Consider the following 15,000-nt stretch of genomic DNA (forward strand, 5'->3'; position numbering starts at 1 on the left):
CGGACATTTAGACACTTCGAAAAAAAAAAAAAAAACCTGATGGCTATGCTCAAAGCGTGTCGGACTGTTGTTTTCCGCCGGTCACCGAAAACAACACAATTTAAGCTCACAACAAAGACTCTATACGAATGAAATCAACCGATAGTGTCAACTGACTGTATGACAGTTTGAGTCAGGAGATCGTGAGAGAGCTTCTGTTCAGTTGAGCATAAAACTCTCTCTATTGGCCTATTGTTCTTGCTGCTATTTATGCAAGAAATCACTGCAATTTAGTGTACATCAATGAAACTATGGGTAACGAAATACTTAATGGCGATCGACTAGAACAATTTTGAACTCGCAAGTAATTGATACTAAAGTGACCAAGCCGGTTTTCCAACAATCATTGTGCTCTCTACGCCATTTTCAATCGAAGAAAGGTCTTCCTGGCATGTGGAACGTTGTTGTTACTGTTAAGCAGTTGCTGTCCTTTGAGATAAAAAAAAAGTTACATTTAGCACAATTCATGTTTACAGCTGAGCGTAGTTTCCGCTCTAATTCTTCGAATTCACTTTCTCGAAATTGAATTGGAATGGTCGCCCTCAATTCCTGACCGTTGTCACGGTTTGCAACGCCCATTATGCCGATAAGGCCAATTTGCAAAAAAAAAAAAAAAACAGCAACAAAAACAAACGAACTTGTGCAATATATTTTTAAAAGCAACATTGAGAGGTCAAGAGAAAACGCGAGGCGGATTAAAGTAATCTCTTTAAACTCGCTTCTAGAAATTCTGAACGTGAAATGAAATTCTAGGTTAAAACTTTGCTTAAGTAACTGACTGGTCCCGTAAGTTCGTATCCGGTGTAAAGCCTGGTTTCTGTATGATCTGCAACGGTCTGCGATCAGTCTGCGACACGATCGCCGATAGGTCTGTGCTACGTCGCAGACATATAGAGACTTCTGTCCCCAGCGTCTGCGGCGATCTGCGGCACACGGTCTTGATGATCGGGAAAGTTGAATCTAGTTCTACTTTCCCGACCATTACGACGCATCCTACTAAGACAATTTTAATGGAAACGTGTGTCTGAGGTGATCTGTGTCCTATCGGCGACAAACTATTGTTCACCTTGAAAAACGTCCAATCAGACTTGAAGTAAGTGCGCTCCTTTTTCTCCTCGCTTTGCAGGGGATTAGTGGTACGCTTGCATTGTCTGTGATCGCTTCAGATTTAAATTGAAATATTTGCCTCTTGTGTTTACGATCGTCTGCGATAAGACCGACGCAGACAGCTTCCAAGACCTTCAGCAATTAAACGTTTTTTAATAGAAATTTTAATTTTGGAGCTGAGGCTGAACGTTCTTATTTTTTGCGATTTGTGCCTGGAAACATTCTAGACATAAAGTTCGACCAAAATCTGAACTATTCTTCAGTGCACAATGATCTTGCATGCCATAAGAAAACCACTTCCAAAACGGCCACCATTTTAGAATTCTTTTGTTTGATTGCAAATTGCCCTTTTTGGCCTCGCTTTCAAATGTAAAATTCACTTGAGCTAAGCCAAAGGGGCCAATTTGCAAACAAAAAGAATAATAAAATGGCGACCATTTTGGAATAAGGTGTATGTCCCTATGTATTGGAAGTGACCAGAACCAGGTTGCTGACCAGCGGTTTTCGTTAAAACAATGGTTGTGGTCATTGTTATTTAAAGTTTTTCATATGTACACGTATTTGAGTTAATAGAGTGTTTTCACGCACGTGATCAGTGACCTTGTTTTTCCACCCAAACAAAAGAAAATATTTGCATGATAATAGAGCTCAATTCCCAAAGCATTAGTTGGGTACATCAAGGTGGCCGCCGTTCTATTGTTTAGGTACACTAACAGGGCCGCCGTGACGTCACGTGAAAACACTGTATTGTCCCGTGAGACTACAGTTTTACATTTCTTTTGTCTCCATTTATACTACTACCAAGAACAAAAAAAAAGAAAGAAAACAAACAAACGAGCAAACTGAATAAAGACGTTCTTTGCTCACCTCTCAGCAAGGGTATGTTCTTAAAAAGCATATAAGAAATACAGCAATAGCAAAGAGAAGCACGGAAGGCCACACAATGGACAAGATTGAAACGGATTGCATTTGGGTAATCTTGACAAAGGTCGGCCCGACGTTTTTCAAGTTTATGGCAAATAGCCTGGATAAAGGTGGTTCCCAGAATCATCTTGTTTGTGGTGTAACGATGATTTTATCACTAAAAGAATTTCACATTTCCATTTTCGAGTTTTAAACTCGTTATTAACTTAAGATTTCGCCTAAACACCCTACACACGCCTATTAAAACACCCCTTTAATCTTAGCCTGAACGTGCTTATAACTCTATTGTTCTTTCGAGCCAACTGGTCCGTATGTGTTTACTTTTTCTTTCTGTAGGCCTGAAAAGGAACAGTTGAAGAAATGCCTGACAACAAGCTTCCTGCGTGGAAACTCTACTTAACAGTGGAACCGGTCATGTTTTTCTTTGCTTATGGAGTAATGACAAGCATTCCTCTGTATCGGCAATACTTCTACTGGGTTATCAGTGAAATGAAAGGTTTTCCTTATGCGGAACTCGTGATGAGTAAAGATGATCCAGGTTGTCATGGAGATATTATCAGTCAAAACTCCACCCTAAAAAAATTAGAGGAGGAGGTAAGAGGTGAATTTTAATAATCCACGGTAAGGACTCGGGCCTACAGTGGCAGAGGATCGTAAGTTGTTATCGGAAGGTCATATATTAGACTACCGTTTTGCAGGCGCAGCTGAGTTCTTTTCCTAGCCTGCAGAACAGGCGTGATTTTTTGCGTAAACAGAGGCGAAAGCGAGGCGAACGCGAGGCGCGCTCCTCCCCTCGCGCGCCACTCGCGCTTCGCGCTCGCCTCGCGTTCGCCTCGCTTTCGCCTCTGTTTACGCAAAAAATCACGCCTGTTCTGCAGGCTATTCTTTTCCCGACTGCCGGATTCACCCTCGATATATCAAAAATTTCAAGCGTTGACGGGTCTTATCATTCACCAACGTCTTTGTAATTAAAGCGAGAGGCACTTGGAATCTGCTTGTTAATACTGTACTGTATTTCCGTAGGTACAAAGTATGGCCGCAAAAATCGACATGGGGTACACGTTCTTTGTCGCCATTCCCTCTCTTCTCGTGCCACCATTTTGGGGACCGTGGACGGATAAGTCCGGGCGCAGGAAACCTGCTATTGCCTCTGCTTTAATTGGATCTTGTCTGGAGACCATTGTCGTGCTCACCATCATGTACTGCAAATTGCCTGTGTATTTGATGTTTGTGGCAGCAGTGATCAGCGGTTTCTCAGGATTTCTGCCTAATGTCGTATTAGGTTGCATGTCGTATATTGCAGACACAACCGAAAAGACTCAAGTGGCCTTAAGACTGGGTAAGCTAATTCTGTCTGATGGTACAAATTATACCTAATTTATTATACAGTCACTCGTTTGTAACCCAGTAGTAATTATTGACAAAATTCATTTCTTTCTAATCTGTCTTGTAATCTTCGATTTCCTGTATTAATGTTTCAACTGTATGGATGGTATATTACGAAAAGTGAGAAATGATCCCCGCACTTATCTAAAGGGATCTAGGTCACGCAATTTGTCCAGATATGTCACGCAATTTTAGGCAATTTCAGCACTGATCGAATGGTCATAGAATTGACTAAAATATCAAAATAACTGTTCAAAACTATAGAAGAACTCTAACAAAACACAGGGAAGCCAAGAAGGGACACGGATGGACAAAACTGGAGAGGATTGAAATGGATTGAATTGGTTGAATTGGTTGAGCAGCTCATGTGTTTCCGTGGAAGGACTCAGTGATGAATGAAATAAATATATCTTCGAAGTGCAGATTATAGACGAAAGGGAGATGTTATCCTTGCGGCTCATCCGCCGGGACAATGCAAAGATCACTTCGTCCTTTCGTTTATACCCCGCACTTCAATTTTCCGATACAAGGCGTTGGTCTGTGAATTCGTTGGCATTAAATGGGAAAAATACTTCTTTAGAAAGAACTACAGCAGTCCTATTTAACTTCGAGCAAAAGAAGGTAAGAGAGTGAATCCGCCATATTTGGCCCTATTTTGTGAAAATTGTTTGAAATCTGTTACTGGTTCCGAGTCATACTGCACGGTTATTTGAAAGACGACATCGTATTGGTCAGTTGGTGTGAAAGTGGACCGCGCGGTCATGGTAACAACAGATGAGCACTGGCGCGATCTAAAAATCCTGGGCTTGGACCTGACGTCATGGTGGCCATGTTGGTGTGCTAAACAATCCTTGCATTTCCTTGCAAAGCTACTGAAATTTAAACTGACCAATCAGAATTCAGCGAGCGGGAAAAACTGTGCTATCCGATGTCACGCCAATTGTTTACATTCTGATTGGTTAGATCGGTGGACATTCGCTCAGCCATCTCTATTGACTCTCTTGACCGTCGCTTCTTTGAACTCAGCGAGACAGAAATCATGCATTGTTCTGACAATTTGCTAATCCCCTTTATCCAGTTTATGGATTGGGTTAGCACACACATGATTAACAACCAGGATCGATTTTGAACTTGATTCTGTAGAAGAATAAAACGTTGCTGAGTGAACATTTTTACGACGAAATTTTTTTAGCACTTTGACGTCCGATAACTGAGCCGCTCTAACGAGAGTTGGGTCAATCACATTTGGTCGTCTGCCGACCTTGTGAAGTTCTTTCAGTTCTTGTTTGTGTCCATCATGATCGAACTTCAGGTGAAGCGCTATGCTGCCTAATGCCAACCTCGATGGCTTGTGATGAGCTTGCCTGCTGCCGAAATTGTTGTTGTGTTTGGGCAAGATTGGCCTTATCGGGTTGGAACTTAATAGTGAGGGGAACATTTTTTTTTCCATCTGCAGTGCCAAACAACGAACAATCCTGTTGGGTGTTCCACGTGCTTGGCGAGTCTTGCTTGACCATCGTCTACCAGATCTGGAGTGGAGTTTTCTTTCAATGATTACAACTTGCGATCGTTCTGCAAACATCCACGGAGCATGCAGCACTTTTTAGCAGGTCCTGTTTTTAGTGACTCAAGGACCTCTATTGCTGTTTCAAAGGGAGTCTTGCATTTTTGAGCAGTTTGTTCTTCAGTGCTTGTATTTTTTCGTTTTTCCCTGGTGGCACAAAGTAACTTTGATGATTAGAAAGGACTTCCTCAATTGAATTAGCAATTTTTTTTAAAGGAACCAAGAAGTGAATGTTGCACAAAATTAGGAGAAACTGTTGGTTGAATAGACGATATTTGTAGACATAATTATGTACCCAATTTAAGTACTAAGCACAACAAGTTGTTTGGCTCCACAAGTTTCAAGTTTCAGTTTCAGGCCAGGTCCCCGAATTCACCCAGGTACTGGTACCCAACCATAGTGTGCTTTGGAAATTGAATAGCTCTTTGAACACCTGGTTGCTTGAGAAGAAACTTGATGTGTTTGTTCTCTACATTGGTGAATGCAGCCACTAACTGTCCATCGTGGATAAACTCCAGACCAACTCTTCTTTCAATTTATTCTTTGTTCTTCGCAGGGCATCAAAAATGGTGTCCCTTGTAAAGTGTTAGGTTAAGGGGTTTGTTAAAGTTATTTCCCATTTTATAGGGCACTGTGGTTGCCAGATTCACTTTCAAACTTATCATGGAAACATAAATTAATACCATTGAATAGACACTGAAAAGTCAGTCCCTTGAATTGTGGATAGAAAATTAATTTAAATGGATATTGAAACATCAGTTGAGGAATATATTTTTTCATTCCCACTTTGTGAACCTAACATACATTGCTGCAGTTTGTTTATTGCTTGGTCATTCAATGTCTTGATCGCATCAAATTACTTAATTTTTAGGTATTGTGTCAGATCTCCATAGAGACAATATCTTTGTCTAAAAACTTAACTGGTTGCTTTTTGGAGCCCTTTTGAGGCATATTTAAATAGGCAGGAAATGTTCCACATTTTATGGCAAATAGTTCTGCATAGTTTTAAGGAATATTGCAGCCAAATCTAATTGAATATGAGACTAAAATATGCTGTTCGACATTTTGTGAATTTTAAGACTATTAATATTGTTTGTGCTTGTTTTAAAAGGTTTAAGGTTGGCACTCAAAAGTGTTCCTTCAATAATCTTATTCTATAAAGATTACCTTGGGAAAACTGGATTAAGGCCAGTTTTTTCTTCTAGCTTCTTTCCCCAGTGCCCTCTGAGAATGGAGTTGATTTGGTTTTGCACAATGTTGAAAGATGAAACAATGCCTAAACCAGCCGCAAGGAATACTTCATGATGCTTTTTTACAAACATGGGCATGAGGGTGCTCGTAAGCATCTGGGCATTGTTTCGCATGCTAAAGTGATATCATAAATAGGTTTTTCTTCTTTTCGTGTCGGTCTTTCAAAAATTGTGGGAATCGCTTGTTTGAGCTGTTCGACAAAAGGGGCAGAACATTTGATGAGGCCCTCCCGGGGGATGGGGCCCTTGTTCCCTTTAAATATTTGCTTGTGTTTCCTTGTTCCCCAAATTACTTTCAAACTTGTTCCCAGCTTTTTGATCCCTAAAATTTAAGTTGGTTTTCTTTCCTTGTTGGGGGCAAACAAAGAGTATTATGGTGTTTTCCGAACTAGCAAAAAAGTCTTCTGGGAATTTGGCTCTATTATTATGCAAAACGCAGGAGACATTTTGCTTTAGTTTTGTACACCAACATGGCCGTCTAATCACGTGAGTGCAAGACAAGAATAGATTTCAAAAAATTATTATGGGACACAGGGATTGGATCTGTTACGTCATACTCTCCTGCTTCAAGCATGATCACATCAACTGTTTCCTTTTTTCTTTTATAGCAATCTTGCAGTTACTCGTCTATATGGCCGGAGTACTGAGTCAGCTAACAAGCGGGTTATGGATCAGCAAGTTTGGGTTCATTGCACCAACGTGGCTTATCCTCGCCTGCCACCTTACAGCTGCCATTTGGCTGATATTCCTGGTGCCAGAAAGCCAAAGGGTTTCCGTAAAAGTTAAAACCAAGTTTTTCAATCTTAAAAACTTGAAAGCCCTTGTAAATGTTCTCAAACAACCACGCCCAGAAGGTCTGAGGAAATGTCTGCTGCTTTTACTGACCGTGGGCTCCATTTTGACCGCCACCATACAGGGTCTTGGAGGTGTGACGGCTCTTTTTGTGATGAGGTCTCCCCTGTGTTTTGGTCCAAAACCTGTGGGCTACTTTATAGCTTACAGGATGTTCATATTCGGATTCGGAGGAGCAGTTGGAGTAAAACTATTTACATTCTTCTTCAGCGAGAAGTTCACCGGCGCAATTGGGATTATCAGCCAGATTGTTGAGATGGCAGTACTTTCTTTTGCAAATCGTACTTGGCTGGTTTTTCTTGGTGAGTTTTTATAAGTAAAATTGAAGACAATTTCGGTTCTAAGGTTTATTCGAATTCCTACCTCACCCGGCATCACGGTGCGAAAGTCAATGGGTGGCCTACAGAGTCCTACAAAGTAGGATAAATTAGTATTGCTCCAACTGAACAAGAGAGTCAATCACTATGGTAAAATTTATTTGTGTTGGAGTTGAATAATAATTAAATAAACGTTAAAGTGCCACCGTGACCAAAAAACTAGTTCTTATTTTTCTTTGGATGTCAAAACTATGTTAACTAAACACTAAGCTGTTTATTTTAACTGGAAATTTCCAAAGTGTAAATGAGTAATGGTCCGCCATTACTAACTTTAAGATCTTGAGAGACCTGGATCGAGGAGAAAATGACGTCAAAGGCTCACTAGTCTAAGAATGCAATGCGTGTGTACGCCGCAGAGTTAATATGCAGCGCGGGAGTTTTGGGCTTTCAAACTTTTAAACTCGCGTTTTGTAGTCGACGTGGTGGATGAATTGGTCAAAAAAGGCCTATTTGCCGAATTCCAGATTTTTAACCCCCGCAACAAAATCTCGTCAAAAATAGATTCGATTGCACTCCTCAAGTAGCACTGAATATTTCATACCGAAGGCTCAAATTTGACCTTCGCTGTATCAAAAAATGACGCGCGCGCTGCCAAAACCGGTTTGACCGGCGTGACTAACCCAGAAGCCTCGGCTGTGGTGACTTAAGAGACTTGACACGATTTCTGCAGAGCCCTTTCTCGCTCGCTCTCTGGTGAGTTTTAGAGCCAGAGGCTCTACTTGCAGGGTGCAGGAACTGATGAAAAGATGTAAATTTCATCCAGAAGAGTACATTAAATTACACATGTAAGGTCGTGTTCTAGAATAAATGGAGCGAGGATTTCATTTCTCGAGCAGGAAGTGTCCGTCATTAATCGCTATCACATATATGTCGAAGATTTTTTTTGTTCTCTTGCCAGAAGAAGCATATTTTGAACTAAGCTACCACATAAATTTCTCAAGAAGTTGTTCTAAAACCAACAGGGGAAATTCACCGCGCTTCGATATAATTGAGTTTTACTCTTCGTTAAGAGTATTAGAGTTGTGCTATTCGTTTCTCCTAAATAATATAATTACCCAGGAAGCTTCACTCACCCGAAAGTGGTTTTCACGGAGGTCCTCATCTGATCGAATTGGAATTTAGAAAATAATGTTGGTTTTTGAGGGGAGTGGAAAACCGGAGAACCCGGAGAAAACCTCTCGAAGCCGAGTAAAGAACCAACAACAACAAAAACTATTTACAAGGCTATTTTTTTTTAAAAAAGGTACTTAAAAAACCGAACGTCACGGTTTTCGACATTAAATCAACATCAGGGTATAATGTCAAAAACGTTCGGCCCGGTTTTAACGACGAAAAAAAATTAGCCTAGTAAGTAGCTATTTTAAACCTAAGCGAACTTTATGAACAACAACAAAAAAGACTTACTCACCTATGGCCATGAGTCCGGAGTCCAACCTGGGCCACATTGGTGGGAGGCGAGAGCTATAACCACGAAGCCACCCCTATCCCTATGCATGCCCATTCTTTTTGTTACGTTTTTATGCATCGCTAGTTTCGAACACCTGGAAGAATTGTATAATTATTGCCCACAGAAGAAAATTAAATGTTTAAAAACTATGGAAAGCCATAACTTTCTTATGTAATCTTTATTCTTTTGGTCTTGAAGTTTTGTCTTGTGGTGTGGTTTTGTTCTTATTTGACGAGGTTTGATGATTAAGTTGTGTTTCCATCATGATGTCTTGAGGTCTTCTTTCGACGTGCCGTGTTTAGTACGTTTTATGTGGTGTGGTTCTTTTATGACGTCGAGTTTCTCCCTTTATGTGATTATAACGGCACAACAAGTCGAAAGAAGACCTCAACACATCATGTTGGAAACACTACACGTAACCAGCAAACCTCGTCACATAATGACAAAACCTCACCACATATATGTCGGACGAAACCTCACCACATAGAGACAAAACCTTACCACATAATGAAAAAACTACACCACATAATAATGTTGCCACAGTACACTATGACAAATCTCCAAAACATCAAGGCAAAACTTCAAGACCAAAAAATAAAGATCACATATTAGAAAGTTTTGGCTCTCCATACAAAACCGCTATCTTCGTTCGGTTCCAAAAAACCAGTCGGTACTGATACCTTATCTTTATGTTCCAGCCCCAACATTAGCCTTTTTTAAAGGATGTGTGGGTCCAGTTGTTCTTGCCATGATGACCAGGATTGTACGAGAAGACGAACGTGGTATGTGACTAAATCATAGCAGCGTTTTATCAGCATCAACCGTGTTCTGGCGAAGAAACACGGTTCAGCGCGAAGATAACCTTTTCTCATCTTGAATTAGTGAATTAGGGGCAATGAAAGAAACTAAAAAAAAAAAAAAAAAAAAAAAAAAGAGGGGAACTTTATTTAAGTGTCTAGTCATTCAAGCGCCGGAGCACTAATTGGGGACACTGTAAACTGAAATTAACAATCAATGCAAATCAAGTCAAATGTTGGTTTTTGAGGAAAGGGGAAACCGTAGTACCCGGAGAAAACCTCTCGCGGTGCGCGGTGCGGTGCAGAGTAGAGAACCAGCAAACTCAACCCGCATATGACGACGGGTCTGGGAATTGAACCCAGGCTACATTGGTGGGAGCCGAGTGCTCTCATCACTGCACCATCCCTGCACTCCCGTAAAAACTAAACGAAACGCACAAGCGTCACAATTTGAACCAGATCAGTAACAAAGGGCAATACTAAGACTAACCTTATAATTGAATGAGAACATCAAGGGTAAAAATAATCCACAGATGAAACCATATATGATAATGACAAACATTAATGAACCGCAGCAAAAACGAGCCCGCCCGCACTGAGCAGGCCATGATAGAAAAGATACGAATAGCTTGGACGAGTGCTGACTAAAGAATTTTGTTGAAAATCGTTTCAATTGAGGAACTTTACGTTATCTAATGAAATGCATTTCCAGGTACGCTCTATATCCTGGAAGTTAGTTAGCTAGTTAGTATCATTATTTACCCACGGATTTTTAGAGTAGCTAGTAGTTAATACCTCCGAGCATTGAACAGAACAACTTTACGAATCCCAACTGGTCGGAGGCAAACCAGTTGGCTATTTACAAGTGCAGCCAGGAAATTGAACCAGAGACTACCAGGAACAAATTCAACCCGAGTGCTCAGAGCGTGTCTTGCACCCGGGATCTCCAGATCTCAAAGCAAGCGCTCTAACCTCTGGGCTGATTGATAAATTTTTCCGATATTTTTTGTGTGAGAGTCCCCAGCTCAGCTCTTAGTGCCTGTGCCTGACTTTTAAAACGCCCATTGTAACATTGTTAAGCTGTGCCTCTAGATCTTTGGAGCCCGCAAAAAGGATTATAGAAGATAGAAGTGATCCTCGCACGTATCTGGACAATGTAAGCAATTTTATTGTTATATCATAGACACCTGAAAAATTCAGATGCCTTCAACGGGTTTGAACCCATGACTCTGGGATGCCGGTGCAATGGTCTACCAAATGAGCTATTGACCCACTCAGTTGGGAGCATTTCAATTTGTTGAGCTCACCATAAGAAACAATTGCTTAAACACGAAGACGCACTATAAAAGAGGGCGCTTCACGCACTGCTTTCAAGCACGACTGATTAATTACCCAAGGTGGCGATCAACACTGATAGCAACTCAAAGACGGAAGCCCTAAAAGATATTTCTAGCGCGAAAAAAGGGACCGGGATTAAAAAAGAACGACAGGTAACATTTTATGACAAATTACGGACACATTGCCATAAGGGGCTTTTTTTTCATTGAACAAGTTATCACAGAGCTCTCGATTGCGTCCACGGCTGATTGATAAATAATTTGAATGTGCCTAAGGCACCACGCCTTTTATAGTGCGTCTTTATCTTTAATTTGTCCATATAAGTACGTGCGAGGATTACTTCTGTCTTTTGTCAATAACCCGCATTTTAAATACATACATTTATTTCAATTGAATTCATTGAAGGAGGCCGTTTTCCAATGAAAGGCGGCATACACACGCAAAACCTCAGCAAACCCACACAGTCGATTTCGGCATAGAACACGATTTGCTTTTATACGTTCTGAACAGGTCCGATAACTTATCATTGGATTATGCAATCCTAGAGATATGATTGGCTTATCGTCATTGAATGTGAGCCATTTTACCATGTTCTGCCCTGATGACACATACAAGGTCATTAAGAAACGAAGGATCATCGCAGTTAAGGAAAAAAAATAAACAGTGGCAGAAAATCTCAATTTCACAGTGCGTTCACTGAAACCAGATAATGAAAACCAATTTGAGGGCAGAACCGAAACAATAGATTCCAACATTTCAGATTCAGCGAATCAAATGTCCGGTACAAAACAAAGAAATCTCAAGTTGTTCGTTTACCGTTGATGCTTACGCGACTATGGGGTCGATTGGTTATAATTATCTGAGTGGCCCCGGTTTCAGTGAACGCACTGTAAAATGCTAATTCTACTGGGTTTGCTAGATATATAGGTGGTCACTTCAGCCAAATTAACGCCTCTCTACCAATCTCATATCCATGGAAAACTGAAGAATCTCGCAATGAGCGACAAGAGAAAATGAAAACACGTCATTAAAATTTAATTATGCGAACTTGTTTGCTTAGTTTTTTACGAATGCACAGATGGGACTTGTTAGAAAAGATGATTGAAATCTCAGCTTTATTGCTTTTTTGCTTTGATCGACATTTACAGGGTCTTTGTTCTGTGTCAATGGCATCGTGACTGTATTTGCACAATTTGTTGGGGTGATGCTCTTTAACAACGTCTACGAAGCCACTCTTGAAATGGGATTTAACGGCTTTGTCTTCCTTGTTTGTGCTACTATTAAACTCATCCCATTCACAATCCTCAGGTAATATTGAGCTCAGTGAATGTGTATTTGACCTTCTGGTTTTGGCATCGTGTGGGCGTGTGATAGTGGAAAGTGTTTTTAAAGGAGTTGTGTCACGGCCGCCATTTTGTGTAGTTTTATCATGCAGTTACTCGCCCATACTCACTATGCAACTCAACGTTAACCAAGAAATTACTTTTAAACAAAACAAATCAAAACTTCTTGACAAAAAATAAATGTCTGTCGAGCATACATAATTTATGTTAAAACAACAGAGACAAACTTTGAAAAACTGTAAGGCTGAACAGTTTTCAATCCATTTTAATCTTTTTTCAATTTTGCCCTATCCTGCGAGGCTCCTTTTTGTATTTGCTGTTTTATTTAAACCTTCCTTTAACGTTTTTAAGCCTGACTCACGGTTTTTCTTATACGCCTCGTTTGATTTGGTTGCCAGTTCCATTCCTTGGATTTGGCTAAATTTTGTGACACAGCCCCTTTAAATCATAAGTACTTCAAGAGAAATTAATGAATTGGAGGGGAGGGAGAGGAGGGGGAGATCGAGAATGGGAGGGGAGAGGGATTGTAGCATAGCAGATTTTCAGGAGTCAGGAAAGAGCACTGCACTTTGGTGTCGGAGGTCGTGAGTTCAAACATCAACCGAAAGAATGCTTAAGATCTTGAAATAACTGGTGAGGACACCTTCCCATGTCAGTAATGGAAAAAAAAATTGTATCACAGCCGTCATGGCCTAATTGGTTAAACCGCAAGCTCACTGCAAATGGTTAATGTGCCCATTGTGGTGTCTCATGGCTAAGCGGGGAGGTATACCCTCCTTTAAGAAATACTCTCAAATAATAGGAGGTCAATAAGATTTTAAAAGATGCCGGACACTTTGTTGTAACTTCTGGGTTGCAATTTGCATTCCTCAGCATACTTGCGACCCTTTCCGTACAAAGCCTAGGTTCCTGGTCTACATTCACAAATTGAATTACTTTTAATGATGATAACGTTATAATGTTCATGTGACCGGTGCTTTTGTCCCTATTTGTAGCTTTGTACTAGTGTCACCTCCCATCAAAGAACGAACGGAAGTAGATGAGGCAACGAACCTGGAAAAAGCTAGAGAAGAATCCAAAGAAGAAGATGGAGGGTTAATCAAGAAATCAAATAACTGTGATTATGACAAGAACGGGAATGATAACTTCGATGAAACCCGTCTGTACGATGGGTCGAGCAGAGAGGCCACTGATACTTTGGAAACGGCAGAGGGTTGATTCCCCCAACGCTATGAGGTCAAAGTGTACGAATCTTGAAACTGTAAAAAGGAAAGGAACTTAAAGTGTCTAATCTTCTAGCGTTAGAGCACTAATGGGCCGTTTCCGAGTTGCTGTTTGTCTCGGTTTCGAAGTGAGTCTTGGTGCTCAACTATTGAAAGGGAAATGAGTTTGATTTGCATAAGAATACGCAACTAATTTCCATTTGAATGGTTGTGCACCAGGACTCGCTTTGAAACTGAGGCATGCAGTAACTCGGAAATGGCCTATTGGGAACACTGTAAATAGACCACTTTGGATATATTAAAATTCAGTCCTGAACAAAAGACATCGTCTCGAAGCTCTTGGAAATAAATGTGAGGATTTGCATGAGTTTATTCCCTGGAGCATCGAGATGATACATAATTATTCCTTATCATACAAAAGCCAAATTCACATTTTTTCAAATATTTACGGAATTGTAAGAGCACAAAGTGTTTCATCTTTCTCTTGTAAACCATTTTGGCGCTGTACGAATTCGTATGGTGTGACTGTGGACAAGTAGAAGACCAATGTACCCTACATTTTTTATTGGCTGGTTATTGAATTTTTTGTTCAACCGCAGGTACCAGGGGATGATTGTTAACCTAGATTTCAGCAGCCTCCGACACTCCTGTCTGTGCAGACTTATTTATCGTCACGCAATGGTTAACAAGGAAAGATTGTGTCACGAGGCAAAAGAATCTCTGCGTAAGACGCTACAAGATTTTAGAGGTTTTGGATATATGAAGAAATCATCATTCGGCCTAAGCAATGACTAACGTTAGGTTATTTATCATAGCAAAATTTGTGGACTGGCTGGCCGACAGGCACATTACCTCGATCTGATGTGATTGTGAATTTGTCATGCCTCGACATCGGGTTCGTATCGCAATGCCCGAATGCCCAAAATTTCGGGTTTTCATCGGTGTAAAAACCTGTGAAACTTGTGCTTTGTTTTGTTTGCTCGTGGTAGGGATACGTTATTGTTTGATGTCATTTTGCTCTTTTGTTGTCCTTTGTGTTACATCATCCGTGAGTTCCAAATGTTTTTACACCGAGGATGAGTCGTTTTCTTCGCTGCTTTATTCGAAGTATCACTTGCAAATATGACTAAAGCTGCTTATCAGAACATCAGAATGCTCAACCTCGTCCCCAGGGCGCTTTTCCCTGGCACCCAAAGCCAGGGAAAAGCGCCCTGGGGACGAGGTTGCAGAATGCTGCGTGGTGGTGTATTCGCCCTGTGCGGCAATTCGGGCCGGCAACGATGCCGAGTGGTGATTTGTCAACTCAGCTGCTTTTCACACTAAGGGGATTCAAGTTTTCTCCGCGCACTGTCT

At 40.8% G+C, this 15,000-nt stretch overlaps 1 protein-coding gene across 4 annotated transcripts in view; it reads left to right on the top strand.

Moving 5' to 3' along the window:
- Positions 1–15,000, top strand: part of LOC138044122 (proton-coupled folate transporter-like) — a 16,634-nt gene that overhangs the window by 1,551 nt on the left and 83 nt on the right. For 2 of the 4 annotated variants that reach the window (XM_068890780.1, XM_068890778.1), the window contains exons 2-7: positions 2,407–2,664; positions 3,094–3,409; positions 6,879–7,424; positions 9,645–9,728; positions 12,230–12,389; positions 13,420–15,000. The exon at positions 13,420–15,000 is cut by the window's right edge and continues 83 nt beyond it. In XM_068890780.1, coding sequence (XP_068746881.1) covers positions 2,431–2,664; positions 3,094–3,409; positions 6,879–7,424; positions 9,645–9,728; positions 12,230–12,389; positions 13,420–13,642 — 1,563 coding nt within the window. In that variant the 5' untranslated portion in view covers positions 2,407–2,430 and the 3' untranslated portion in view covers positions 13,643–15,000. Of the gene's footprint in view, positions 1–2,007; positions 2,181–2,406; positions 2,665–3,093; positions 3,410–6,878; positions 7,425–9,644; positions 9,729–12,229; positions 12,390–13,419 lie in introns of those variants that run through there. The other 2 variants (XM_068890781.1, XM_068890779.1) reach the window with 2 other exon arrangements.

The sequence above is a fragment of the Montipora capricornis genome, chromosome 3 (genome assembly GCF_036669925.1).
Source record: "Montipora capricornis isolate CH-2021 chromosome 3, ASM3666992v2, whole genome shotgun sequence".
In the NCBI taxonomy this organism is placed as follows: Eukaryota; Metazoa; Cnidaria; class Anthozoa; order Scleractinia; family Acroporidae; genus Montipora; species Montipora capricornis.